At 40.3% G+C, this 26,637-nt stretch overlaps 1 protein-coding gene across 2 annotated transcripts in view; it reads right to left on the reverse strand.

The window, feature by feature from the left end:
* ARSB (arylsulfatase B) overlaps nt 1-22,877 on the reverse strand; it is a 67,748-nt gene extending 44,871 nt beyond the window's left edge. The window contains exons 1-4 of one of the 2 annotated variants that reach the window (XM_030005073.2): nt 22,546-22,877; nt 19,629-19,815; nt 16,980-17,170; nt 16,209-16,416 (exon numbers count right to left, since the gene is read on the reverse strand). In XM_030005073.2, coding sequence (XP_029860933.1) covers nt 16,209-16,416; nt 16,980-17,170; nt 19,629-19,815; nt 22,546-22,836 — 877 coding nt within the window. In that variant the 5' untranslated portion in view covers nt 22,837-22,877. Of the gene's footprint in view, nt 1-16,208; nt 16,417-16,979; nt 17,171-19,628; nt 19,816-20,141; nt 20,734-22,545 lie in introns of those variants that run through there. The other variant, XM_041120958.1, reaches the window with a different exon arrangement.
* Between the last annotated feature and the right edge of the window lie 3,760 nt (nt 22,878-26,637).

Consider the following 26,637-nt stretch of genomic DNA (forward strand, 5'->3'; position numbering starts at 1 on the left):
CACACCGGACGTTTGGGAAAAAAAAAAAAAAGCGCAGCATGCACCTTAGTAAGAAGTATCTGTCCCTCAGCTAACTCTCACACCAAGCACATAAACTACAAAACCTGAAATTCCAACTGACAATTCTCTAAACCAAATACATCAATAAAAGAGTAAAGAAAATAACACTAGTCTTAAACTTCAGGGAAGACAAAAAAAGTTAATTGCTTTGTGATCTGTTGCAACTATCCCATCTCCTGTAGGCTGTTTCATTCTCCTAGAGATGACAATGAAATGAAACAGCCAAGTTTATTCAGCATGCATGGACAAGGTGGAAAATGCATCAGTCTTGTATAGGTACATTCAGCAATGACCAAGCCCCTCCCAACAGCTACCTCAGCTTTTGCTAAATGCAATCAAGCTTACAGGGGAGGAAAGGGATTATTTGATAAGGTAATGTGGTGACACAGAAACACAGGTAATGAAGAGAAATGGAAGTTTACATAAATAATTTTCTTTCCCTTTAATGACCTAAGCCGCACTTTTAACCAGTTTTCATAAATCTGTTTTTCAGCAATGGATTGTTTTCCAGGTGGGGAAATGGCAGAGAACATACTTGCTGAATGAGTATTTTGGAGTAATTTTTTGCTTGTTATTTATTGCTTTAACATCTTTGCTGGGTCACAGGTAACAATGGCTGAATAACACACTGCTGAATCTAAGAAAAAGGATGTTAAGCTGGATAAAACTGAACGTATTTTCTCCAAATAAACAGAAAAAACCCTAGTGTTTACAGTATGCCTGATATTCTCCTCCTCAATTTTATCACATCAATGCTACATTCAAGTGAGTGACACGAAGGAGCACTTAATTTTTAATTTAAAAATGTTTGTTTTATTCCAACTTTGTGTTTTTTTTTTTTTCCCAGCTACATGACAAAATATGCCCTCTTCTAACTGCTCCCATGCTTGAATCTCTGCAATACGCCTGCAAGACACCATGGTAGTTCAGCAATTTCCTCTTGGCGAGATCCAACCTTTCTCCAACACCATCATCCGTGAACTTTCTGCCACTTTTTATCATATTTCCTAAATCCTGAAGTTGTGAAATCTCTCCTCTTGGCAACTACCTACCTTTACAGACCACATTCAGTCCTCAAATACACATATATAACTTAGTAATTTCAAAGGGGAACTGTTCATATGCACAACAGAAACAACTGTAGACTTCAAAGGCATAGTATGTTTGCATATTTTGCTCTTGGTGGGCATTTTGGTTTTGATGGTTTTGTGCCTAATGATCATTCCTTAGAAAGTTTATCCTGGAAACTGTATGCTTTACAGGTTAACTGGTTTTCTGTTCCATTCCTGACACTGGGAAAGCAGAAAAATCCATAATGCACTAACAGATTCCTCTGCTCAAAGACAGTATTTCACTATAAACAGAGCTTTAGCCCTGGATGGCCAAGTGTTTCCCAATACACTCATACTTCAGAAATAAGTTAATCCGTTCATTTTCAGAAGACATTTTGCCTTTTTTTCCTCTGCAAATTCCTTATCTAATGTAGTGATACGAAAGTCATAAAGCACATTCACTTTATGGTTCAACCTGTGCTTGCAAAAGGAGTCTGGCCACTATTGCTTGTCATCCCTGATGCCACCAACAGTCAGAATTTATCACTTCGTTCATATTATTGACCAATCCTCCCTCAGCCTACTCAGTCCAAACTTGTATTAGCAAAGACCTACTGTTTCAGTCAAATGGGCAGGGTCACCATAAGCAAGGGTGAGACAAGAGGGAATGGTGGCATCCTGTGTAATGAGCTCCCCCAGTTTCCACAATTACAGCTGCAGTTTTACCTTCCTTATAAGGACTTCTGCTCTCCTCAGTAACCACTACCTGACCCATATATGCGAGTCCAGAAGTCCCATCTTCCACCTACACCCACTTTGGCAAAGGAGTTACTAATTCTTCAAAAATCCAACTTCCAGTCTCTCTCAGGATTACAGAGTAAGTGACCCATTAAATTAGTCAAGGTCCTCAGGTCCATGCTTTCCCAAAGCCTCACTCCTCATTTGCCTTAGGCTGCAGCAAGATGTGCTTTTTTGGCTCTGACTAAACTAATTTAAAATGTTAAGCTAACTAAAAGCTCTCAGATCACAGAAGAGGTCAACAGTCCCTAAAAAAGGCTGGTATAATTGCACACGTGCTTACTCTTAACACAGTTCCATCAAAATTATCTCGATTAATAAACCAAAACCACTGTAACTATTAAAAACGTTCAAGCTACCCAAGGTCACTTGAAGAGAATCACAGGAAGCCACATGCAGTCCCTGAACACAGATGGGAGACCTCAGGGGCAATTGCCTGTGAAGGGAGGCACGTGTGGGCAGAAAAAGCCCCTAACCTTAGTTCCACTCATCAGCATCACTGTCTACACAGCTATTCTTCCTCCCGAGGCATGCATTTTTTCTTTCAATTTTTTTTTTTTTTTGCATTTGCATTCTTTCTGCTACCTTTGACTTTCTAATGAACTGTAACTGTTGGCCAGCAGTAGTTTATAACTCCTAGTCAATGTGAAACAATTGTGGTCAGTAAAATGTAATTATTAAACGGTTTTAAACAAAGGCTTTGTTTTTTCAATCCATTGAAATCACTGGAATACAGCTTGATGGCAGTGTAATGTGTGATACATTCAAGTAGGGAGGTATGAATTCATGTAATTTGCAGTCTCAACTGCAACTATGTACAACTTTCATGAGAAAAGTGATGGAAGCCACTTTTTTTTTTTAACCCCAGGCAAACAGTAATGGAAGAATACTATTGAAAAAATTCTGACTTGACAGAAAAGCATGCATGGGATGCTATTCTTAAGATCCGCTTGTTACAAATGCTTATGTGATTGCAAAATGTGTTACAATGCTGCACTGCAAACAGAAAGCGGACTTAAAGAGATTTAGCTATTAAAACTGACACTAAGTTTTGCGTATCATGTGTCAACATATTCTAACTATTTCATTGTTCATTTGATAAAATATCTTCTTGCAAGATATCAGAAGTAGTGGAGTGCTCCAATACATGCAGTTCTCTGCACTGACCAGTAATAATCTTTTGCATAGCCTAAACACGTAGATCATATATAATACAAGAAGTTAATAATGAAAAACATGCAGTGCAGTTGCTGCATTATTTGTTTTTATATGTAGTTGCTTAAAGCTATTTACTCTAAAATATTAAAATATAAGTGAAATTACTGCTGCAGATTTCTGGTTCTTCCCAACCAAGTCCCAGTAACTTGGAATCTTAATACAGAATTCAGTCAGCTCACTTCAATGTACACAAAGCTCTAGCTATATTTTAACTTCAGAAAATGCAATTAGAGGTCAAACCTAAGAGCAGGCACAGGCAGCATTCCACACGGCAGCAGTGCTCAAAGTTCAGATAAAAAGTGGGGGTGTTTCTTCCTGCTTAAAGAGAAATGTAAAGATAGATGCTGTATAGTAAGAGACATATTCCAGTCATAGGAGACACATGAGGGTATCCAGAGATGCAGAGATATGCAAAGGCCATAAAGACAATCAGTAGGAATGTACAGAGAAAGCAGAGGAAAGATTAAGACTGACATGTAAGGAACTGAAAAATACAAACAAGGATCCTTACAAAAGGACAGGGAAATAGCTTATTAGTTCCAGCATTAGTAAGAAGAGCTGAAGAACCTGCAACGGACACTGCAGTAAGAGCTGTCCAAGCCAGTTTCACCAGACAACACATTTACATGATCTGATACACTCACCCTTGGCCAAATCTTAACTTCCACAACTAATGTACACAGTTTCTCTCAAGATCACTGTGCTCAGCTTCACCAGTTCTGAATGATGATGCACATCTTTTCATCTTTCTAGCCTTAGCTATTTTACAGATTTTTTTTCCAACATTAAAACCTTCCATTACAGTTCCCAATCCTGTTTCATCTAAAAAAATCCTTCTCTTCTGCATACACAGGAGATGGGCAACACTAGGCCCATCTAAACTTAAATCCTTTCTAAATCTTAGAGAAACAGATGATCAGGAAAATCCATAGGCAAGGGCATAAAACTATGATAGAAAACTTCCCTTCCACTTTTAAAGTCAACCAATTTTTCATTGATACAATATCTTACTAAAATCAATTGTAATTTGGAATAACTAACATGCATTTATGGATTTTGGTGTTTCTTTAGGTGTTTTTAACTCAAAAATCTGTAAAATGTATGCCTTCCTTGGCATTCAGCACATTTGTATTCTGACCCTCTAAGTAAATTCTGCTGTTATACCCTCCCATGAATTAAGGCAGAGAGGGAAAATCTTACTCCTTTAATGCATGCTAAAGTGAAATTGTCCACAAATATAGATCTGTTATATTCTATGCAAGAATAACACAGAATAATGGAAAGTGAGAGAGAAAAGAATATAAAGGACAGTTGTGCAGAGCTTTTATTTGGAAGTTCTCCATTTCTTCTGAAGAGTTTAGCCTTCGCTCACATGTTTATTTGGAGCATACTTTAATTCTGGAATATTCATAAATATACGAAACAGATGTACTAACCAAACCGTAGTTCATATGAGCATATAGGTATGAAAAAAATGAAAAAGCAGAGAAGGAAAACAGATCCAGAACATCTCAGCAGGGATTCAAGTAATCTTTTTCAGATACTACTTATTTGACTAAGGCTATCTTACAACACCTGCAGCTTCTTCCAAATTCTTAACCCAGACCAGACAATATTGTATGTTTCTTTCCCAAGTGAATCAATGATAGATTTTCCCTATGTTTCTATATTGATTCATAGAAGCAAGGGCTGTCCATGATTGACAAACTAAGTCTCTCAGAGAAGCAATATTTCTAAGTAAATATGAAAGCTCTGTGTGAGACAGTTTTGTGTTGTTCCAAACAACATTAATCAGTTACAAGGGAAATCTAAAAATTTATGTATATAAAATGTCAAACTACAGTCTGCTTGCATTTGTTCTATTAAACAATTACTAAAGAAATAATGAAATACAAAATTATAAAAAGCTAGGTATTTCCATTTTGATCAATTTGTATGATCTTCTATAATATAATGCACTGGTGGAGTTTGTCCTGAGGGACATGGGACAGGCAAAGAGTAAAGTCAAGACCCTGAATTTTAGGAAAGCAAAATTCCAGCTGTTCAAGGAGTTAGTCAATAGGATCCCCTGGGAAACTGCCCTCAGGGACAAGGGAGCAGAACAGAGCTGGCAGATCTTTACGGCCACTTTCCATGGAGCATGAGAGCTCTCAATCCCCAAGTGTAAGAAATCGGGAAAGGAAGGCAAGAGATGGGCATGGCTGACTCGAGACCTGCTGGCTGAACTAAAGGGCAAGAAGGAAATGCACAGGCAGTGGAAGCAGGGACAGGGATCCTGGGACGAGTATAGGGACATTGCCCAGTTGTGTAGGGACAGGGTCAGGAAGGCCAAGGCATAGCTGGAGCTAAACTTGGCAAGGGACGCAAAGAATAGTAAGAAGGGCTTCTACAGGTATGTCAGCCAGAAAAGGAAGGTCAAAGAAAGGGTACCCCCCAATGAGCAAGACTGGCAAACTGGTAACAACAGAAGAGGAGAAGACTGAGGTACTCAACAACTTTTTTGCCTCAGTCTTCACTGGCAACCTCTCTTCCCACACCTCTTGAGTGGATGGACTGCAAGACAGAGACTGGGGGAGCAAAGCGCCTCCCACTGTAAGAGAACACCAGTTTTGTGACCACCTAAGGAACCTGCGCATGCATAAGTCTATGGGACCTGATAAGATGCATTCCAGAGACCTGAGGGAATTGGCTGATGTAATTGCCAAGCCACTCTCCATCATATTTGAAAAGTCATGGCAGTCAGGTGAAGTCCCTGGTGACTGGAAAAGGGGAAACATTGCACCCATTTTTAAAAACGGTAAAGGAGGACCCAGGGAACTACCGACCTGTCAGCCTCACCTCTGTGCCTGGGAAGATCATGGAACAGATCCTTCTAGAAGCCATGTTCAGGCTCATGGAGGACAGGCAGGTGATTCCAGACAGCCAGCTTGGCTTCACCAAGGACAAGTCTTGCCTGACCAAGCTAGTGGCCTTCTATGATGGAGTGACTACATCAGTGGACAAGGGAAGAGCTACGGATGTCATCTATCTGGACTTCTGGAAGGCCTTTGACATGGTACACCACAACATCGTTCTCTCTAAATTGGAGAGATATGGATTTGATGGATGGAGTGCTCGTGGATACAGAATTGGCTGGATGGTCACATCCAGAGGGTAGTGGTCAACAGCTCAATGTCTGGATGGAGATCAGTGAGAAGCGGTGTCCCTCAGGGGTCCATACTGGGACTGGTACTGTTTAATACCTTCCTCAATGATATTGACAGCGGGGTCGAGTGCACCCTCAGGAAGTTTGCAGATGACACCAAGTTGAGTGGTGCAGTTGACACACCTGAGGGACAGAATGCCATTCAAAGGGACCTGGACAAGTTTGAGAAATGGGCCCATGTGAACCTCATGAGGTTCAACAAGGCCAAGTGCAAGGTCCTGCACCTGGGTCAGGGCAACCCCTGGTATCAATACAGGCTGGGGGATGAAGGGATTAAGAGCAGCCCTGTGGAGAAGGACTTGGGGGTACTGATGGATGAAAAGTTGGACATGAGCCACCAACCAGCTGCGTCAAAAGAAGCATGACCAGCAGGTTGATGGAGGTGATTCTGCCCCTCTACTCAGCTCTGGTGAGACCCCACCTGAACTACTGCGTCCAGCTCTGGGGTCCTCAGTACAGGAAAGACATGGACCTGTTGGAGCAGGTCCAGAGGAGGGCCACAAAAATGATCAGAGGGATGAACATCTCTCCTGTGAGGAAAGGCTGAGAGAGTTGGGGTTGTTCAGCCTGGAGAAGAGAAGGCTCCAGGCAGACCTTGTTGTGGCCTTTCAGTACTTAAAGGGGGCTTATAAGAAAGATGGGGACAGACTTTTTACTAGGGCCTGTAGCAACAGGACAAGGGATAATGCTTTTAAACTAAAAGAAGGTAGATTCAGACTAGATATAAGGAAGAGATATTTTATGAGGACCGTGGTGAAATGCTGGAACAGCCTGCCCAGAGAGGTGGTAGATGCCCCATCCCTGGAAACACTCAAGGTTAGCTTGGACAGGGCTCTGAGCAACCTGATCTAGTCAAAGATGTCCCTGCTCATTGCAGTGGGTTTGGACTAGATGACCTTTAAAGGTCCCTTCCAACACAAATCATTCTATGATTGTATAAAATCAAGGTATTTAAGAAAACATGATAGCAGATATTAAAAAACATTAGTGCTCGATGTGACAGATTAGTCTATATCCATTCTGCTGAGTGATTCCTAGTGATACTAAAAGCAGTATATTTTCTTTTCCTTGTATATTCAAAGTTCAAAAGTTGGCTATAGAAGAAATTTAGGTTCTAAAAGAATAATGGCAATATACAAAAGAGATGTTGTAGCTATCTCCTTTGTTAATGTTGGTTAAGCAACTAGTTGATCAGTAAATGGCATATATTTGGCTGTATCTTAACATTTAGTACCTTTAATAGTATTTGGTAACTTAACAGTATCCAATATATATGGAAATTCATGGCGGTTGTCTGAGACAATGTACAGGACAAGGAAGAAATACTAAAAGTCATGCAAGGAAGAGTCATGAGGAAAAACTGAGAAAGCTTATTTACTCAAAGTTTTTTCTAAGCTGTTTTGAAATCCCCTGTGGTTTTACATTAGAAGACAGTCTCCCACAGAAAGAAGGTATTTCACCATTTGGATACCTAAGAAGGGCAATCAGGGAAACAGACAGAAACTCATACTCACCAGGTTCTAGTAAAACAAGGAAGGAGCAAATTCTTTCCCTCTCCTCAAGTTTCTGATGTATCTCCACTGTGCAACACCTGAGCTCAGATTGATAAAAGCTTAAAAAGAAACTCAAACTCATATGGTTTGGGGACTTTTTTTGCCTTTTCTTGTTGTAAAACCTCCTAATGCAGTAGCACAAGTTGTAAACAGCAACAACAGAAACACACTTCTAATCCTGAATCTCACAGCATCTAAAGTAACCCTACCACTGTGCCACCATCAGCCAGGCAGCACAATTCCCTTAACAGAGGATGAATTACAGGGGATGATGGATGAGGACAGATTTTCAACCACCTTTGTCTCGCTGATCCAAAACAGTCTGAACCACTAAGCTGGATAACAGAAGGTGTTGCCTCTTTCTCTCCTTTGTGTAATTCTGGCTTTGTTTTCCAATACTGAGGTTTTTATTTTTCTCTCTGATATTGTAATATTGCATTTTAAAAATCAAATGCAATTTAACCTTGAATACTAGTGACCATATAGGTTCATTTAATCCACAACAACTAAACAATAATGGGTGTAACAAGTATACAAAAAGATGGCAGAAATAAGATGGCATATCCAATTCATTCACTGTTTAATTCTGTAAACATTTGTTACATGCTATATATCTACTGCTCCTTTGAAGAGCTAGGGCTTTATAACCAATTATGCTCTTATACTTAACCAGAACCATATGGAGGTCAGTGTGAAGGTCCATCCAACTGAAGCAGAACTGGAAAGTACATTAAAAGGTAACTGTGAAATTATTTCATATGTAGCTTACAGAGTTTAAGAAGCCAATTTAACAATGTTAGTGTCTTGGCATTGCTGAAAACAGAAGATGTCAATGAAGTGACTCACACTACTGATGATATTTCTACAAAGCAGATTCCTGAAGTTTGCAACTAAAAATAAATAAAAGGAGTAACATGCACCATGCAAGCAACCTCAGACAAAGATAAACAGAAGATAGAAGATGGGATGAAACCCATATCCCTCTATCTTTCTCTTGCTGTTGCCTATTTCTGATGGGGAGACTAAAAAGAAAAGCCAAACCCCAGAAGTTTTGTTTACATGAAGAGCTGACATCTTTTCCATAATGCAAAACTGGGTTTTGTATGATTTTGTTTTAAATACTATTGAAATTATTGAGGCAGTCAATAGTTCATAGTAATAAAAAGCAAAGAAGGGGAACTAAAAGCAACACTGATACAATAGTTTAAAACCCTCACAGTTATTTAGCAGGCATGATGCCACTACATACCATTTAATATGTACTTATTTAAAAATGAAGTGATGGATATAAGGAGGAGACAAGTCTACACGCATAATTCTCATACACAAAAGTTTGGATGTAATACTACAATGTTGCCAATATCAACAAAACAAGCAGGCAGTTAGTTGTTGCTTTTTTAAAAAGAAAAAAAAAAACCAACCTTTTTAATTTTCTGTGTGAATTTCTTATATATGAAAGGTAATTAAATAGCATTTACTAGTGCCAGACACAATATGAGCAAGCATCAGACAGCTTCAATGCACAGCTCTGTAAATGCATCTCATTTTTGACCTCCAACATTCTTGCTGAAAGTCTAGGTCACAGAACAGGACTTCAGAGCCCTTCCTTTGTGTGATTTAAGCTCATGGTTGTGACTCACAGTTAAACAGAAAGCACTGTCGATAATAGTGGTAAAGGATCACATTTGGGGAAAATTTCTCCCCTCTGATCTTCACAGCATAAATAATACTTATTCTGTATGTGTTCCAAGTGCGGAACTCCCATTGTGGTTTCATTAAAAAAAAAAAAAAAAAAAAGAGTACAGAATACACAGCAGAGATCTACACTGTGGATAAGAGACTCGCAGCATGAATTAGAGAATAACTTTGCCCTTAATTTGAACTCAGGTTCTTCCCTGCTTCCCCATATTGCATCTGAAATACCCATTTGTTGCTGCATTTTTCAATCACACTGCAAGTGTGAGAGAAATACAAGCACAGTCCTTCTGATGGCTAATACAAAACATGTATTTCCAATGAAATGAACCAAGATCATTTGGTTAAGATCAGCTGATGAAAAAACATCTGTTGCATACTTCGGTCTGATGCTGTATACTCTCAGTGGAAAGAGTAACCTTGAACGTTCAACATAAGCAGCAGAAAAGCCAGTCAAAAAAAGTGTCTTCAGAGTGCTGATGCATTATTGTGTTTTCAGTGCTTAATACAGATTTTTTTGTGTGTGCTGGAAGAACTACTGAAAGCCTTTCCATTGGAGGGGCAACAGAAACAGAAAATTACACCTTTACTATAAAATTCTGCTAATGTAATTCTTGTTGTGCCTTAAATACACCCATAGAGCTTTTTGTTTTCCATCAAGGGAACATATTGCCCCTCCTGCATGAGAGCACCATTTGCTGAACAACTTTACTGAGCATTTACAGAGCAACTGTTACTGGCTTGTGCTCAGATAAATCAACCTCTACAGTTTTTTGCAACTCACCGGAACTGTGTCTTTATTCTCCTGACTTTTCTAAAGGCGGGTGGGGGGGTGGGAGGAAAAATTGATCTCATGGAAAAAAAATGCATTTGATGTACACAAGCTTCCAATAGTTACAAATTTAGCCCTACAAAAGCTGCATGAACAATGTCGTTTTTCATCCTATTGGATTCTTTTTTTCTTTTTTTTTTTTTTTTTTCCCCTCACAGGACAGCTTTCATGATAGCAGCAATCCTAGCACAGACAGTTTCAGGCGACTGCTTTCATTGTAAGCAGTCTCAGTAATTAAACAGGTCTCAGTAGTTACAGACCCTGCTGTTTCAGGTCTACGATAGCATTCACGATCACTAAACACAAGAGAAACACAGAAGGAAATTTTAACCTAAAAACAACAGGAATAACATGACAAACTGTTCATATGTCTGCAGTAAGCAAGTTAAAGATGACACAGTCCAGAAAACTTTGGACTTCTCCCAGTGACAGAGCACTGAACCTGACCACTGATTTGGGTATAGTTTAATAGTAATCATAGTTTAAGACAACCTTTTGAGAGCTGTAGGAAATTATTAAACATTGTTAACATGTAAAATGAGCTGTTTTCAGCATTCATCTCAGTCTGAGAAAAAATTTGCTAGGATAACTATTAGCATGCTTAAGTCAAAGTTTACACAAAAAAGGCCAGCTTGCGACTGGGCAAAATTAACTTCTGAGTTTCATTTACAAGTGAACTTCACTTTAAGCACTGTCATTTGCTAAAAACAGGAAGAAAAATTCAAGATTCCACTTATGCTGGAATTTTTAAACACAAAGGGAAAAAAGAAGCGAGTGTCTCTGGCACAAGGTCACCCTCTGTTCAGGAACTCAGGTTTGGAGTGTTAGGTTTTGCAGGGAAAAAGCAGGGTGGATGATGAGGCGTTAATGCTACAAGGAAAGGAAGATAAATAAACGTTTCCTACAAAACATTTTGGGTTTTCACAGGATTTTAAAATGGGGGTTGGGGAGGTGGGTAATGAATGGATTAACTATCAGCATCTTCTCAGTTTTCACTTTGAAGTTAATTTCCATTATAAGATAACATTTCCACCCTTAAGAATATATTATCACAAATCAGTCCAGATGTCTCATTACTATTGTCTGCACCATATGGAAGAGAAGATAATATTTTATTTCTAAAAAATTTATTCTTACCACCCATACTTTAATGTGGAAAAAGCCTAAAAAGAATAAAAGCCACCACTGGCATATAAAACACTAACCACATGCACCTTTCACCATTTATCACTGACATGCAACAACTCTGACCAATGCAAGTTCACTGCTCAGCCGCAACGTTTGCCTGTATGATATCAAGCTTAGACAATCACAAAATTGAAAAGTAGTATTTGGGAATATATGGATTCAAACAACTAGTTTGAATGAAGGTGCTTGCAGCTAAGGCACCTGTGCTTATTTCCTCTTAGGAAGCAGCAGATGCTCAGGCAGCAGATGACCAGGCATCTTCCTCACTGGCAACGCACTGAACCTCTCAGAACCTCCTGACAAGACCAATTAAAGCAGGTCTTCAGATCTGTAATTGAGCAGGTTTACTAAAAAAAAATCTGACAACACAACCTTCAAAATTAGCACCTCTGACATCACAGCCAGAGAATAACTGTCCTAAGCAATCTGTCCTTCAGCTGCCTTGGACAATTTGCAGTTAAAAATCTCTCCAAAGTCCTTTACCAGCAAAAGAGAAGGAGCAGAAGTTCATTCAGGAACAAAGACATGAGGGAGAAGATCAAAAACTGCCCTTAGGGAAGCAGTGAAAGTCAGATCCCTGGTTTCTACCAAAGTAGGAGCTGGAAATAAGAAAAAAACCCACCAACATTTTATTAGACAAATGCTACAATATGCTGGCCGGAATTAAAAAAAAAAAAAAAAAAAAAAAAAAAAAAAAGAGACTGAGAAAAAGTCTTTATTAGGGTAATAGTAAATTGGGGAGGGGTGGGGAAATGTAGGGGTGTGACAGAGAGACTGTATAAATATCAGTAAGTATGTCCAAAACAATCTGTGCTCTTATTAATCATAATTCTAAAATGATAAAGAGACCCTCTTTTGGAGTGAAAACAGTCATCACTGTCACATGCTCCATTGTGGAAAGGATTTATGTGGTCTCCTCTAAGCAATGTAAACCACGGCTTGAAAAGTTTCACGTATTTTACTGTTCAAAGCCCTCTTATGGCAACTACCAGACACTACAGTGCTAATCCACATTTAAGAATTCACAGACATATTGGAAGAAAGAGCAGTAAGGAGTTTAGCTCCAAAATTATTTAGGATATTGAAAAGCTGAAAGTTAAATAAAGCAAAGGATAGTAGCTTTAATACAGAACTGAAATTAGAGGTCAGATTCCTTTGCTCTAATGTTGGCAAGTCTCCACGAAAACTACCTGTAATAGTTGCAGAAACTATAAACACACGGTATTTACAGCAAATCCCCACTTCTTACCTCAAATCATAGGTCTATGTTTGAAGAAAAAATTTGGACTCTAAGCCAGTCTTAATAGTGCTGAGGTAAAATTTGTACCACTTGAATGCTTTTTATGACCTTTATTTATTTTAAATCAAGGCCCTCTTCAGGAAAGTTGGTAGTTATAGTCTCTTATGTTTCCTAAAAAGAAAAACAAACACTACATCTCATTTTTTTTAATTCAAGTGGATAAAAGGCTGTGGGTACACAACACAGCGCTGCATCCATTTGTATCTGTTTTGCTTGAACAGGCAATGACTTCAATTTCACCACTGATCTCATTAGCGTAGACTTAGTTGTATCTGCAGTACAAAAGGTGCACCATAAAAGCAAATTCTATTTCATATCACACCAGTCAAGAGTTTTCAAGCTACTGCTTGATACACGAATATAACACCACATAGGATTGAACTAGCTCATCTTTTTCATATTTACCTGTAGAAATAGCTTGTGTATCTGTTCAAAGACACCAGAGATGTTGATTTACACAATATACTGAGTGAGTCAGACTTTGCTAATGACCAGATTACCTCATTTTTGGCCCGATGTCTCCATCAGGCCACTTTAAAGAGGAACTGGAGTTCTTCTACACATTTTACAAGGCTCTTTTAAAATGTGCAGTACTTCCATTTGCCAACTGGCATGTTTTCAAGGCAATCCTGTTTGAGCCATAACATATACAAATAGGAAGAAACAAGAAAGAGTTCAATAAAAAGATATCTACCATGAGAGCAAAGATTATATCATGTTCTAGATTATTTTAATGACCATCCACTAAAAAGAAATCTTTAATTTTGGGGTCGACACTTCATAGTGAAGGAATCAACTAGAAGACTGTACATTTGTTGCAATGCTACATGTTATAGCACAAAATAGCAAAAGATCCTTTGTAAATTATTCGGGGGGGGGGGGGGCGGAATTTTGAACCATTGGGAAACACAAACATCCAAGTGTGAATTTTGGCTGCAACTACACAGAGAATAGTAATGAATCTAGTAAAAATCTACCCTAAAAGTAGGGTCTTCACTTCTTTTTCCTCTACAGGTTTCCAACACTACAGTTATCAAACCACCCAGGTTTATAACAAAACAGAGAGTGCTTTTATGATCCTACGTCTTTAACTACTATGCTGAGGAGACACATAGATACTGCTCAGTAAAATGACGGATACACTTTATCCTTCCCTAGGTTCTCCCTTGCCATCTTAAATTAAATCCTCAAATTGATTCTTAACCCCACAACATGGGAAGAATTTTCTTGGAGAGAATTCGTGATCATAGAGGAAAACGTGTCTCTCTTGCTGCACCGAGCAAGAGGAGGGTCTCCCAGTCCCAGGAGAGTACTTGGGGCAGGGAGAGGGGGCACAGCTTCCTCGAGGAGGCATGCCCTCAAGAGCCGAAGGTACTATCATACTATAAGTATATGCTCATACTATAGCTACCACTGCACATTAAGACTCCTCATTAAAAAGGACTTGAAAGCTGTGCAGAGAGGTATCACATAGCGCAACTCTCTGCACAAGATGCTCAATTGCAGACCCTCTTGTGTTTCTTTTCAACCACATTCTAATGCCCGTTTTAAAACACACCACCTGCAAAAGCAATAAATATAATATAGAAAAGCAGAATAGATTTCACACTTCTTTCTTTTTGCCTTTTTTGCCCTCCACCCCTTTTTTTTAATGCTTAATGGTTTCAACTTTTTTTTTTTTTTTTTTTTTGGAAACTGGGTCTTTAATGCATGCAATGTTTTATGCCTGTAAAGAATAGCTGTTTGAAGAGAGAACACTGAAAAAACCCGAATCACTGTCTCCTGGCCTGCTTGATCTAGGCCTGATTTCCCTGCACTTCAATCACACTAAATTCCACTCCCGGCAGTTTAAAATGTCAGTTAACTCAAGATAAGTCCCATTAGATAGGGCAGACACTGGATTCTCCTGACTGTTCGACTCTCATTGAAATGTACCTGTAATTGCTTGAAAGATAACTACTGTTAAAATCAGGGTATACTGTCATTGTTTGGAAAAAAATTACTTATAAACAAACAAAAAAAATTTTTCTTTTTAATTCAGTCATACCCAACTCAGTAATTCCAACTCAGATGTCTTTAGTTTTATTCCACAACATACTGAACAAACATTACTGAAATAACTCTACCAGAACCCCATCAGCAAAGACTGGATTTTTTCCATATGGAATAAATATTGGTATCATTTTCCATATGGCTTTGCTTACCTTCAGTTCTAAATATGAAAACATCGCAAAGAGAAACAGGCATAGAAGAGATATCAAATCCTGTTAGAGCCAAAACCTGGACACAAATGTAACACCATAAGGCAAACAGGTCTGGACTCAAAATGAAATTCCAAGTGCTATAGGAAGCAGCTGCTAAAATCAAAACACACCACTGCGTTTTCACCAAACCTTGGGGTTTGGGGTTTTTGTTGTTGTCATTGTTTTTTAAAGTGTTCACAGAAAATTCATTTGCCATTTTGACAGCCCTAATATGTAAAGCCTGAGCAAAAAAGCAACTGTAAGCATTGAAAGGCTACTTCCCACTCCCAACCAAAGAAGAACAACTATGTTCCTGAAACCCAGCCAAGCAGCTGTATTTCAAAAAGGTTCTGTTTCATTCCTAATTTGGAAACAAAGGAGACTGCTTTGTAATGTATTATTTGCATTACCCTAATAATCTAGAAACCAGATCATGTGCTAGTGCATACAAAAACTTAGCCTGTAATTTGGCAGCCTAGACTGTATCATCATATATTAAGCTTTTTTATTAACAGACCTTTGCTTCATGGGAGTAAGGTGCCAGTGAAATATTTCAAGCAAGACAAAAATTACTTGTTACATGAAAATAAGGGAATGAAAGACTTTTAGATTCAAACTGTTTGCTGTCTTGCTGTTCATGCTTCATGCAACATGTGGCAATTTATAGACTGAACAGACAGCTACCTATAGCTCAGGACAAATTAATTTGGTAGATTGCTCTCTGTAAGGATTCAATCCTGACAGACACTCAGTAACCGCAGTGGCAAGCGAGATGTCTCCAACTTCAGAGCACTCCTCGGTTTTTACAATGCTGTTTTTACTCCAACAGGAGTATCCCCCATTTGCACAGATGATTCTTCAGAGTTGTTTTCATCATGCTTGAGAAAGCCATAAGAGTGGGGACAGAAACTGCTCCTTCTGGTATAAAGTCCTGTTTCACTTTCATTGCTCTTCTGTACTTAGAAAATACATGGAGGAAGGACAGAGGGGCCATATGTCTCTGCAGTCAGCTTGTTAGACACTGTATCGAAGTTATTACTGAAAGAATATTTAAATGAACTTACCAGTAGAGAAAACAAGAACTGTGTTGTCCCAAAGACCGTATCTTTTCAGAGCATCGGTAAGATTTCCTACAGCCTCATCCATAAGAGTCACCATCCCTGCATAATGGCGCCTCTTTACATCTTTAATGGAAGAATATGGTTTCATATATTCTTCAGGAACCTCAAGAGGTTCATGGACAGACTGAAAAGCGAGGTAGAGAAAGAGGGGCTGGGGTGGAAAGGATAGAATGGAAATTAGTTGAACATAAAGTACTAAATCCAAAAGTTACTGCAGCAAGAGCAGCCTTGATTCATCAATAGCTGCAGGCACTGTGTTTTGATTTCTTCTACACTTCTCTCTTCTAATCCCTAAACATAAACTAATAAAACTTTGATAAAGGACTTTTGCGAAGCTGTGGAAGAACATCAGGTGTATCTATTCTTCATAGCACATTTGTTAACAGTTTCTTTCGATGAAACTTCTCCCATTAAACTTTCCATTCTCTTTTCAGAAGAGCAAACTATGTGCTAAATCATCTATATAAATTCATTACCTGTATTATTAAAAAAGAAATGGAGAAGAGCAGCAGGCAGGGCCGTGCAGCCATTGCTGATTCTGAAAGCAGACAAGGCAAGTTTTACCAGCGCTGCTTCTCACATTGAGCTCTATGCACCCTGCTGAATAGCCCGGAATTATAGCTCAAGCGCAGCTCGCTCCATTAATATTTCATTAACATTTTTTTAAACATTCTTTAGTGTTGAGGTTATCAGAGTAACAGCTGCTGACTGTACCTTTTCGGTTTTGTGACTGGCTATGAGATCTATAGCTCTTTCTGTGAATAAATTAGTGGAGTACATGTTTTTAAATGCAGTTGCAACTTCTTCTCCATCTCGAAAGTCCAGAGCACAACGTGTTACATTCTTTGCTTTGATGAGGACACAACGGTCATGAGAATAGTAGTCTTCACTCCCCAGAAGATAGCCTAGAACAGGAAAAGATGTCAAATAAACGGGCCAGCATCATATCACATAAACAGATACATCGGGGGGAAAAAAGTCAAAAAGAAATGTTAAAATGTCGGTGGTTTTGAACTGAAAGACTCATTCAGCTTTTGACCATCTGTAGTGACTGCCCCTGACAGGTTTAAGTAGCTCAATATTTAATAGTTCATAGACTTTTCATTGCTAATGCAAGCAATAATTTCAAATCACACAAAACATTTTGAAAGCAGTTCAATGACTTCATATTTATAATTCAATATCAAACACATTAGCAGTAAACTAATGCACCGATAGCAAAGGCAGTGACCTATCCATGTACTGCTCTGACTTTTAGCTGGTATGACTTTGTATATTTGTATTTTCACATACAACTTCTCTCTGTATTAGAAATTTTGGAAATTTTTTTATTTATTTATTCAAAACATCCAAGTATGAAGCATTTTTATGTCAGCTGTAAAGTAATTTCTGATCCACTGCTGACACCAACTGGTGAAAAAAAAGACACTATTATTTAAAGATACCGAAAAGAAACAAACTATGCAAAAATTCTACAGATATAGATTTGGTCCTATCAAGGGCTATATTGTTAAGCATGGAGTACCTTTGCTTTTTATCAATCAGAAACAAAACTCTTCAAAATCATTTGAATCTCACTAATTATTACTTTTGAAATTAAGATTTCAGATTTATCCCCCAATACCCTGAAAAAACAGACCAATCTGCAAAAATATATTCTTGAGTTCTGCAAAACCAAACTAAAACTGGAGACAAAAATCCAAAAGAGAGGAATTTCACTTGAATTTTTATTCACCAGCATCAACTACAGCTACTTGTGCAAAAAAGTATGTGCGGAAAGAATGATTTTGTGTTTTAAATACAATATAAACTTCTAATACATTTTTAGAAAGAAAAAATGGCTTTTCTTTTAAAGCATAAAGACTGATTTTGTGGGCAGACTGCCTACATCAATGTACTCAGAGCTGCAAGTTGCATTTCTCCATTTTGAGTGCCTGCTGGGCGAGACACTGCGTCAAGTATGCCAGAGAATCAAATGCCCTAGTTGCAATCAACGCCCACTGGAATTACACGAACATTATAGTATATTAAACCGCTGCATTCTCTGAAAAATAATGTCACACTGAGCACGCAATGACCATACCCAGAGCCAGCCTGTATTAAGGCTCCTGCATTAAGAGCCTGCTCGGTTCCAGGGTGAGAGTTCATGCGTAGCCCCAGCCTACCTACATCTATGCCATCAAAAAGATCCCAAGCTCCTGCGAAGGGATGGGAAGAGGCATATACATTTAAGCAATGAGCCATTATATTGTGATCCATACATATTAGCTTAATTTAGTTGTGAAACCACAGCCCCAAGCTCCCGCAAAGAGTCAAACGAGACAAAGAATCTAAGGGAACAGTTCTTCCCACCTAAAGTTTGGCCACTGTCTATTAAGGGCAAGTAGCACAGCCAGGCTCTTCATTTAAGTACCGAACGTTAGACAAGAGGAACCCAGGCTTCTGCTTAAGTTTCTCTGTATCTTACTTTCTCAGCTGTAGAAGTCAGCAGCAGTACTATCAACAGCTTGCGAAGTTATTTTGAAGACAATGAACAGTTTTGAAATTCTCCATTCAATGAAAGTGTCTTAAAAACAACCAAGTGGAGATGAACCACTTTGCGTTCGTACCGTGCAGAATGAGATGTATTGCAGACAGCCCGATTCACATAACAACTGTGACATTTGTGCATAACTAATAAATATCTAATCAATATTGGGACAGCAGCCTTTGCAAGAGGAAGAATAAACACCCTGTAGCTACAAGTTGCTTTGTAAGTAACACACTCACACTTGGACAATCTAATTCTGGCATTTTTTTCTTAAGTCTGAGGGTTTGACTTCATAACTTGCGAGTTCCTGCAGCAGACCTTTTGGATACTGTTTTATAGAGGCTCTCACACCAACTTCCTTGCCACAGGCTCTGGAAAACCAATGCTACTCTATTCACAAAGCATGAACACAGTGTGGTAAGATATCTGTTTCTCTCTTAAACGTATCAACTTTTAGAAGTGTAACATGATTTGCAGAGCAAGCTACATCTACCGTCTGATCTAATACAAAATGTTCAGATTAAAGAAAAACAAACCGATCACTACCTTAAACCTTCTAACCATCGTGGAACCAAATTAAATGCAGATCATAAGAGAGAAATACTTTCTTTGGAGCCACTCAATAATTACAAAATTTTCTTCAATAAGTTGTAAGACTTGGGCATGCATGTAAGGCACTATCTTATTTTAAGCAGTTATACTTGGGAAACATGCATGCCCAGGTATTTATTTACTGACACACTAATAGTAAATCTGCTATTCTTAGAAGAATGGGGCAGTTTCTCATCATTTTTAACCCCACATTTATTGCCCATGTTAAATCTAACCATTACCAAAGTAAGTATCAAATCCTCTGCGGGTTGGAAGGCATTCTTTTCTGTACATCCCTAAATGCCACTTCCCCACCATGTGAGTCACGTATCCAGCCTCTTTAAGTAGCTCTGGGAGGAGTTTCTCATCCAGTGGCACGCAGCTGGGCTGGCACGGCCAAATTATCTGGTGTTGTAAACCTGTATGGATCTAGCAGAGAAAAGAAGAATGAGAGATTAGTTACAAAGCAGCAATGTGTTCCCGTAGGCTACTTTATAAGCAGGTAAAAAAAGAAACACAGCTAAAACAGAGGCTAGCATTCGTTTCAGGGGCTCCTGTTTTTACCAATGTAGCACTGAGGAAGATGAGGAAGCTGCAGGTGGAGGGCAGGGGTGGCATGGAGGAAGACAAGGAAATAGCACCGCAGGTGCTAACAAGATCTTCCTTCCCAGGCATAGATCAAGTGCAATAAAAAAAAACACCCAAACCCAAAGTCTTTCGTGTTTTTATCTAAAAATCTAACAGGTAACAATTACCGTCATGGTCCGTTTGAAGGCCAGGGACAATATCTCAACATGGAGTGAGAGATCTTAAATGGGGCGGAGATGGGCAAAATGGCGCATCTGAAACAGGTGAAGCTACCAAGTTTTGCCTGTATCAGAGAACAGCCACCAGCGGAAAGGATGACAAAAGGCAACAAAGCTATTTTTGCATTACTCTTCTAAATGGAAATTATACATACACATTTATATATTTATTTACATACTTAAAATGAGTGCGAGCACTATAAAAAGAAAAGGCATTTGGATACTGGGGATGATACAAGTTTTAGACGCTGCCTAGATCTTACCTTTAGTAGTTCCACATAAGTTTCCAGTCTTAACAAGTGGTGAATTTTCTATCTCTTTACAAAAGCATGACAGATAATGATACTCCAAGTAGTACCTTTTGCCTGATGCAAGGAACCACTTCAGTTACTGTGTACTATAGTACTACAGTACACAGTTGCCTTTTGTCAAGTCCCCTACCTCCTCCAGAAAAAAAAAACTCAGTACCCTAAACCTAGGCCAGCAAACACATACATACAAGTATTCTTGTTTATTTACTAAATATTTCTAGTAATCCGTCTCTGTCAAAGCACAAAACCTCCAAGACCCCCTAGAGCACAAGATAACAGATTTTTTTAACTCCTCTACCCGCTATAGTGTAGCAAACTGCATGACTGATTTTTAAAGCATCACTTTAGCAACACTTTGAACTGACTTTTAAACCAAATAAGCACTGATCTTAGGAAAGTAGGTAAGTAGACTCTTACAAAGGGCCTACTAGTTACTAATTTTCTTTGAAACAGGAGCTGGACAAAAACTTTTTTTTTTTTTTTGTAAATGCAGTATTATAAAAGGTTATTAATATAGTGAAAGATACAAGCTAGCAAAGGATTGTAATTTTTTCCACTGTCTCTAGAAAGCAAGAAAAAGGAGAGGAAAACAATAATAATAAAAAAACCTTCAGCTTTCATAAACTTTTGCTCTTCTTTCTTTAAGGACTGGAAGGTGATTATCAAAATTCCAGCTCCACATAGGACTAGATTTGGGTTACTTTCTCAAATCTCTGAGCAATTGTTAATCATATCAATGGGTAAAACAAAACAAAATCCCACATATCTGCTACATAATTATTTCCTGCAGAGAATGTCTCCTCAGTTTTATAAAATTTCCACTTTAAAGATCGGATGCAGCAATGTCCCGTTAGCCCTGACCCATTTCCAGGTAAGCATGTTCAGAGTATGAACTGTATTCTAGAAATAGTCACAATGAAGAAACGTTTTAGGTTATTTAATAAAACAATTTAAAGTGTTGGTAAAGCAAACATCAGTTACATCTTCCTATTAATTATTATTGATTCTTGGAGTTTCTAGGAACAGAACAAATGCTGCTTGGAAAGAGTAAGTATCACCTAGAACAACCTTCCTGCAACAAGAAGTAAAATCCACTAATACAGGACAACATTTATTTTCATTCTAAACAGTTTCTTTGACAAATCACTATGCTTAACATGCATGTGCAGGACTTTTTGAGAGAGACGGGGAAGTTTCTGAAATACGCTTAACCGTTTGTGAGTTACTTCTTTCTGTCCATGCTGTATTCTTCTCCCTGCCCCCCTCCCGTTTTTGCCAAAATTGCAGTAAGGGGGGGGAAGGGGGAAAAGTATAGCTGTATGATAAAGCCCAATTCTTATACCTGTGCAATCGAAAAAAAAAAAGGAAAAAGGGGGGGGGGGGGGGGGGATAATCATGCCTATGACTACCAGGCAGCTAGACACCCAGACTAAGGATCAGTCTGGACGCACTCCATCGAGGGGCACATAAACGTTTACACCGTCGGCATCATACGAAGCAGAATGTACAGGTTAGGATGCACTTAAATGCTGCGTTGGAAAAGATGCTGCATAAGCTGAACACGCGGTGCCGATTCGCTTCTGGCTGCACCTTGACTGCGTGCCTGCCCCGTTCAGAAGTACGTTACAGAAGAGGTCTAGGACAGGGATATTTTTCACGACACGCTGCCGCGCCTGTTAAACCAACCGAAGCACAGAGAGCCCCTCGGCTTTTCCGAAGCGGAATAACTTGCACTAAACCCACGTTTAGTTTATCCCCGAGCTAGCAAGCCAGAGGTAAGTGAGGTAAGTCTGCATACGAAGGCAGTTGGTTTTCGTACGGTAGCCTTCTCCCGAGCGCATCTTCACCCGAGATACGAGAAGGCCAAACCACGCCGGGCGCTGCTAACAGCAAGGAGGGCAGAAGCACCCCACCCGCCGCCCGCTGACACGCCGCGGAGGGACGGGGGCGGCGCCGGGGGCTCTCCCGCCGGCACCGCCGCGCTGGGGCAACAGCTCCGGCACTGCGTGTCCCCGGGCTGCCCCCCTCGACCCGCGCCCTACCTGGTAGCGGCCGCTGAGGAGCTGGCTGCGGGAGGGGGTGCAGAGCGGCTGGGTGTAGTACCGCTCCAGCCGCACGCCGCCCGCCCCCAGCGCGTCCAGCCGCGGCGTGCGGACGGCCGAGCCGTGCCAGCCGACGTCGCCCCAGCCCAGGTCGTCGGCCAGCACCAGCACCAGGTGCGGGGCGGGCGGCCGCGCCGCCGCCAGCCGCGGCGGGCAGAAGGGCAGGCACAAGAGCAGGCAGAGCGGCAGCAGCGGCGGCGGCGGCGGCGGGACGCCCTCCCGCCGCCCCATCCTCGCCACCAGGAACTGGGGCCGCCGAGACCGCCCCGGGGACGGGCCACGGCGGCGGCGGCGCCCGGCTCCTCCCGCCGGGCGCGGCCCTTCTCCGGCACCGCCCGGCGGGGCTGGGCGGCGGCCGCCCCTCCCGCCCGGCGGTGCCGCCGCTGGGTGCGAGCTTGCGCAGTGAGGGCAGCGGGGTTCCGGCGCACGTGCTGGGGGCGAAAGCGGTGTAGCTTTAGGCCGGTTGGTTTTGAAAGGGGTTGAAGACAGAGACGGGGAAGTTGTTGCGGGCGTTAGCAGAGTATCCAACTCGGTGGTGCTGGAGATCCCTTCTAATTCTTTCTTTCTTTAATTCCTACATTAAACATCCCCCTTAAACCACCGAGCCTTTCTCAGGGGAACCCGGGAACTATCTGCAGGCTTGTGGTTCAAGTCAGCCGTGTTTCCACGGAAGTCAGTGCTTGGAGTAGAGGACACGGTGTACTCCGATACGAATCACTGGGCTGTTAACTTCTGTCTTCCAGGGTGCGACCACAGGAGCTCATCCAGATTCAGTACTGCCGGCAGAGTTTGTTCTGTGCATAAGCAAAGTGGGGCAGCTGCAACGCAGCCGTGGCCTTGCTGCGTGCCAAGCTGTGCTACAGCACGCTGGGAAAAACAAGTTGCCACCGTCACCGAAAATGCAGCTGTGCTGTGTGAGATGGCAATTACCCCTGCAGGAGAAACCGCATGGCCTCTCTCCTGCCATCACCAGCTGCTGCTCTCATCCCCTCCCCTGTCTGCCCCTTTTGCAAAGTCCTAAGCGACCCAGAGCTTTTTTCTCTTCATTTTGTATGGGTGGGAAGCCTTTATCTAGGTCTGGCTGTAAGATGGTGCTCGTGACTGTTACGGTGTAGGAAGGAAGTGAGGCAACCCAGAAGCAGAAATAAAAGCTATGTCAACAGGGCTGTTACTTCAAACCATGTAATCTTCTAAAGCAATATTGTAAATGACCACTACCTCAGTTATAATCTTGATGTAGAATCTAAGACTGTGAAAGGACAGAAGTTAACTGTCAACTGTGATTAATTTTGTTCATCCATGGAATGTATATAAATTTCAGTGTTCAGTTAAAGTTCAAATAACCATGTGTTTCACATTTAGCTGGAATGGTACATATGTGCATTCCCAAATTTATATAGCCATTTGGTAACAGCTGAAAGAACAATCCACATTAAAAATCATATTTCTTGGTAAGAAAGCCAAATACTGAGTACGCTGCCTACTTTCTTTTTGATTGACAAGCCTCTGCAGAAATAAAGTTCCTGCTCCTATGAATGAAGTCTAGTGGAGAAGCCTATGAAGCTACCAGATATTTTTTTTATAAATCCCAAAGGATTCTCTGCTGGTTTGAAAACAGCAGCAATGATGAGTGATGACAAATTTTTTTTCTACAGTAAGAATGTGCCGTAGTCCACAGCTGGTATTGGAACAAGAAGCAACAATACTGTCCTAAAGTCAGTTTTCCCTGAAGTAAATTCCAGGATTGCTGACAAGATGGTATGTGACAATGAGTTATATTTTCTTTGTTGAGATGTGATTCATACTGTTCAAAAGGCTGCAAAGTTACGATTTACCTTGGGTTTAGTTCAGATCCCATCACCAGTCACAGTTGTCTCCCTGAATTGTTTATTTTACTAACTTCTTCCATGTCCTTGTAGTAGGTAAAGTTCCATTCAGATGTTAGCACATCCCCACAGAAACCATTCTTGTTCAATGAAAATAATTACTTTGAAAATCTACACTGTGCTGGTGAAATCAGAAATGTTGGATGCAAATTCTGCAATAAAATTCATAATAGCTATTCACCTGACATGTTTCCAAAGTTATCATGGTGTTCAAGTGCAGCTGAACCCATATTCCCTTGAAGAGGAGGGTCAGGAGTTACTTGCTGGTTATCCTGCTCCACCAGAATTGAATAACCTGGTTGCCTGAGCTGCCAGAGTTAAAACACTAAATTGAACCATCTGAAACATACACAGCAGATATTTCACAGTCAGTCTGGATGTTGCTGCCTGACGTATTTTCTCAGTGGTTTGGGTTTTTTTATTACTAGTTGAGGCATTTGGAATCCCAATCAGAAAATACTATTTATATCAGAGAGTATTGTCTTGAATCAAACAATAAACCCTGGAAATGGTCTATGTTCAGTCCCCTATGTTTCAGTCTACCTTTTCTGAATTTGGGTTTGAATAATTTGGATGCTGCTTTGAGGTCAATGATTAATGAAGTCACTAGAGTGACACACAAGATTATGGTATCTGTGTTGATTTATCATTCCACATGAAGCATGAACATGGCACTTCTTGCCATAGCACATGAGAACTTGGAAAAAAAATTCAAATGGTAATAGTAACATATACGCTGGTGTACCAAAACTCTGTGGAGATAGAAGAAGAATAAAGGAAAATGACAAAAAATGTGTCTGAGAAAACTGCCTTTTGACATGTCCTGATCTCTCTGCACACAGCAATTTGAGTATTTCAGAAAATTTCCTGGATGACCAACGGTCATTTTTTCATCTCATTACAGAGGTGTCTCCTCTGTTACCTAATGGAATTGCGGAAGACTCAAAAGATGTCCCTGCCAGTCTTTCTACGCTGGTATTTCTGTTGGATTGTTTAGAAGCCCGCTTAAAACATGGATGTACTACTTAAACATTTTTGCTGCTATTCACTTCCTCTTGCTGTATCTTGAAACCACAAGTTTATGCAACACCATATCACAATGTGTAATGAAAAACAGTGACAGGAAACTACGAAAGCTGCTGAACACCCCCCCCTCCTCATTTCTTCAGGTTTACCATTTTTCTTTATAACCTTGAAATATTGACTTATGTGTGTGAACATCTCTGTGGGCATGATTTGTAAAGCTTCATCCCCTTACAGTTTAGTTTATCCCTGCTACACAAAGTGCTGCAATCTTGAGCTATCCTAACAAATACTCAGCTGAGTCGGGTATCAGAGCAGTAAAAAAGAAGCTAGGTCAACAAAAAATCCCTGTCAGACATATGGCTATCATAGCTATGGCACTTCTAATACTCAGCCGTGCTTGCTTAAAACTACCTCAGTTATCTCTGCTCCTGAATGCTTTGTTAAACAGAAAGCACAACCATTCTTAAGGGGTAACAGAGTGCAACAAGCTCTCAGATACTCCACTTGTTGTATATATGGTCAGTGATGAACAGGGAGTTGTTTTGGTCTTAGAAGTTGGCTGCAGGAAAGAAACTTTACTTTGCATTGCCTTGTTGCAGAAGCAGCACGAGGCCTTTTTTGTATGGTTCCCCGAATCTTGAAACTAAATGAAAATTAACTGGCCAAGGCTCAATCTTCGTGAGACTTGGGTGACAACAGCTGTCAAGGAGAAGCCCACAAGGAAATCAGTGTTTGGGTCTGTATAATACTACACTGTAAAATGAGATAGGTATCTGTCTGCATTAGCTACAAGGAGAAATTAGGGGTTGAGAGGTTACAGCTGGAAACGTGGTACAAGCCCATGGAAGGTACAGTTTCTGAGTTCACTTGACTGTAGGAATTACATCTGTGATACATTACATTTTGCTCAGGCTGCAGAAAGCCTGCCCCTTCTGTACAGTCAGATAGATCTGGTTGACAAGTTAATGAACAGCACTTCTTCCTTCCAAGCCAGAAAAGGAGTTACAAACCTGATTCTAACTTTCAGATTGGGATGTGGAAGGCATTGCTGAAACAGAATTTTGGCACAGCAAATCTTACTAGGAAAGTATATGTGAGAGCCTTTCTCAGGATAACTGTT

The sequence above is a fragment of the Aquila chrysaetos genome, chromosome Z (genome assembly GCF_900496995.4).
Source record: "Aquila chrysaetos chrysaetos chromosome Z, bAquChr1.4, whole genome shotgun sequence".
Classification (NCBI taxonomy): Eukaryota; Metazoa; Chordata; class Aves; order Accipitriformes; family Accipitridae; genus Aquila; species Aquila chrysaetos.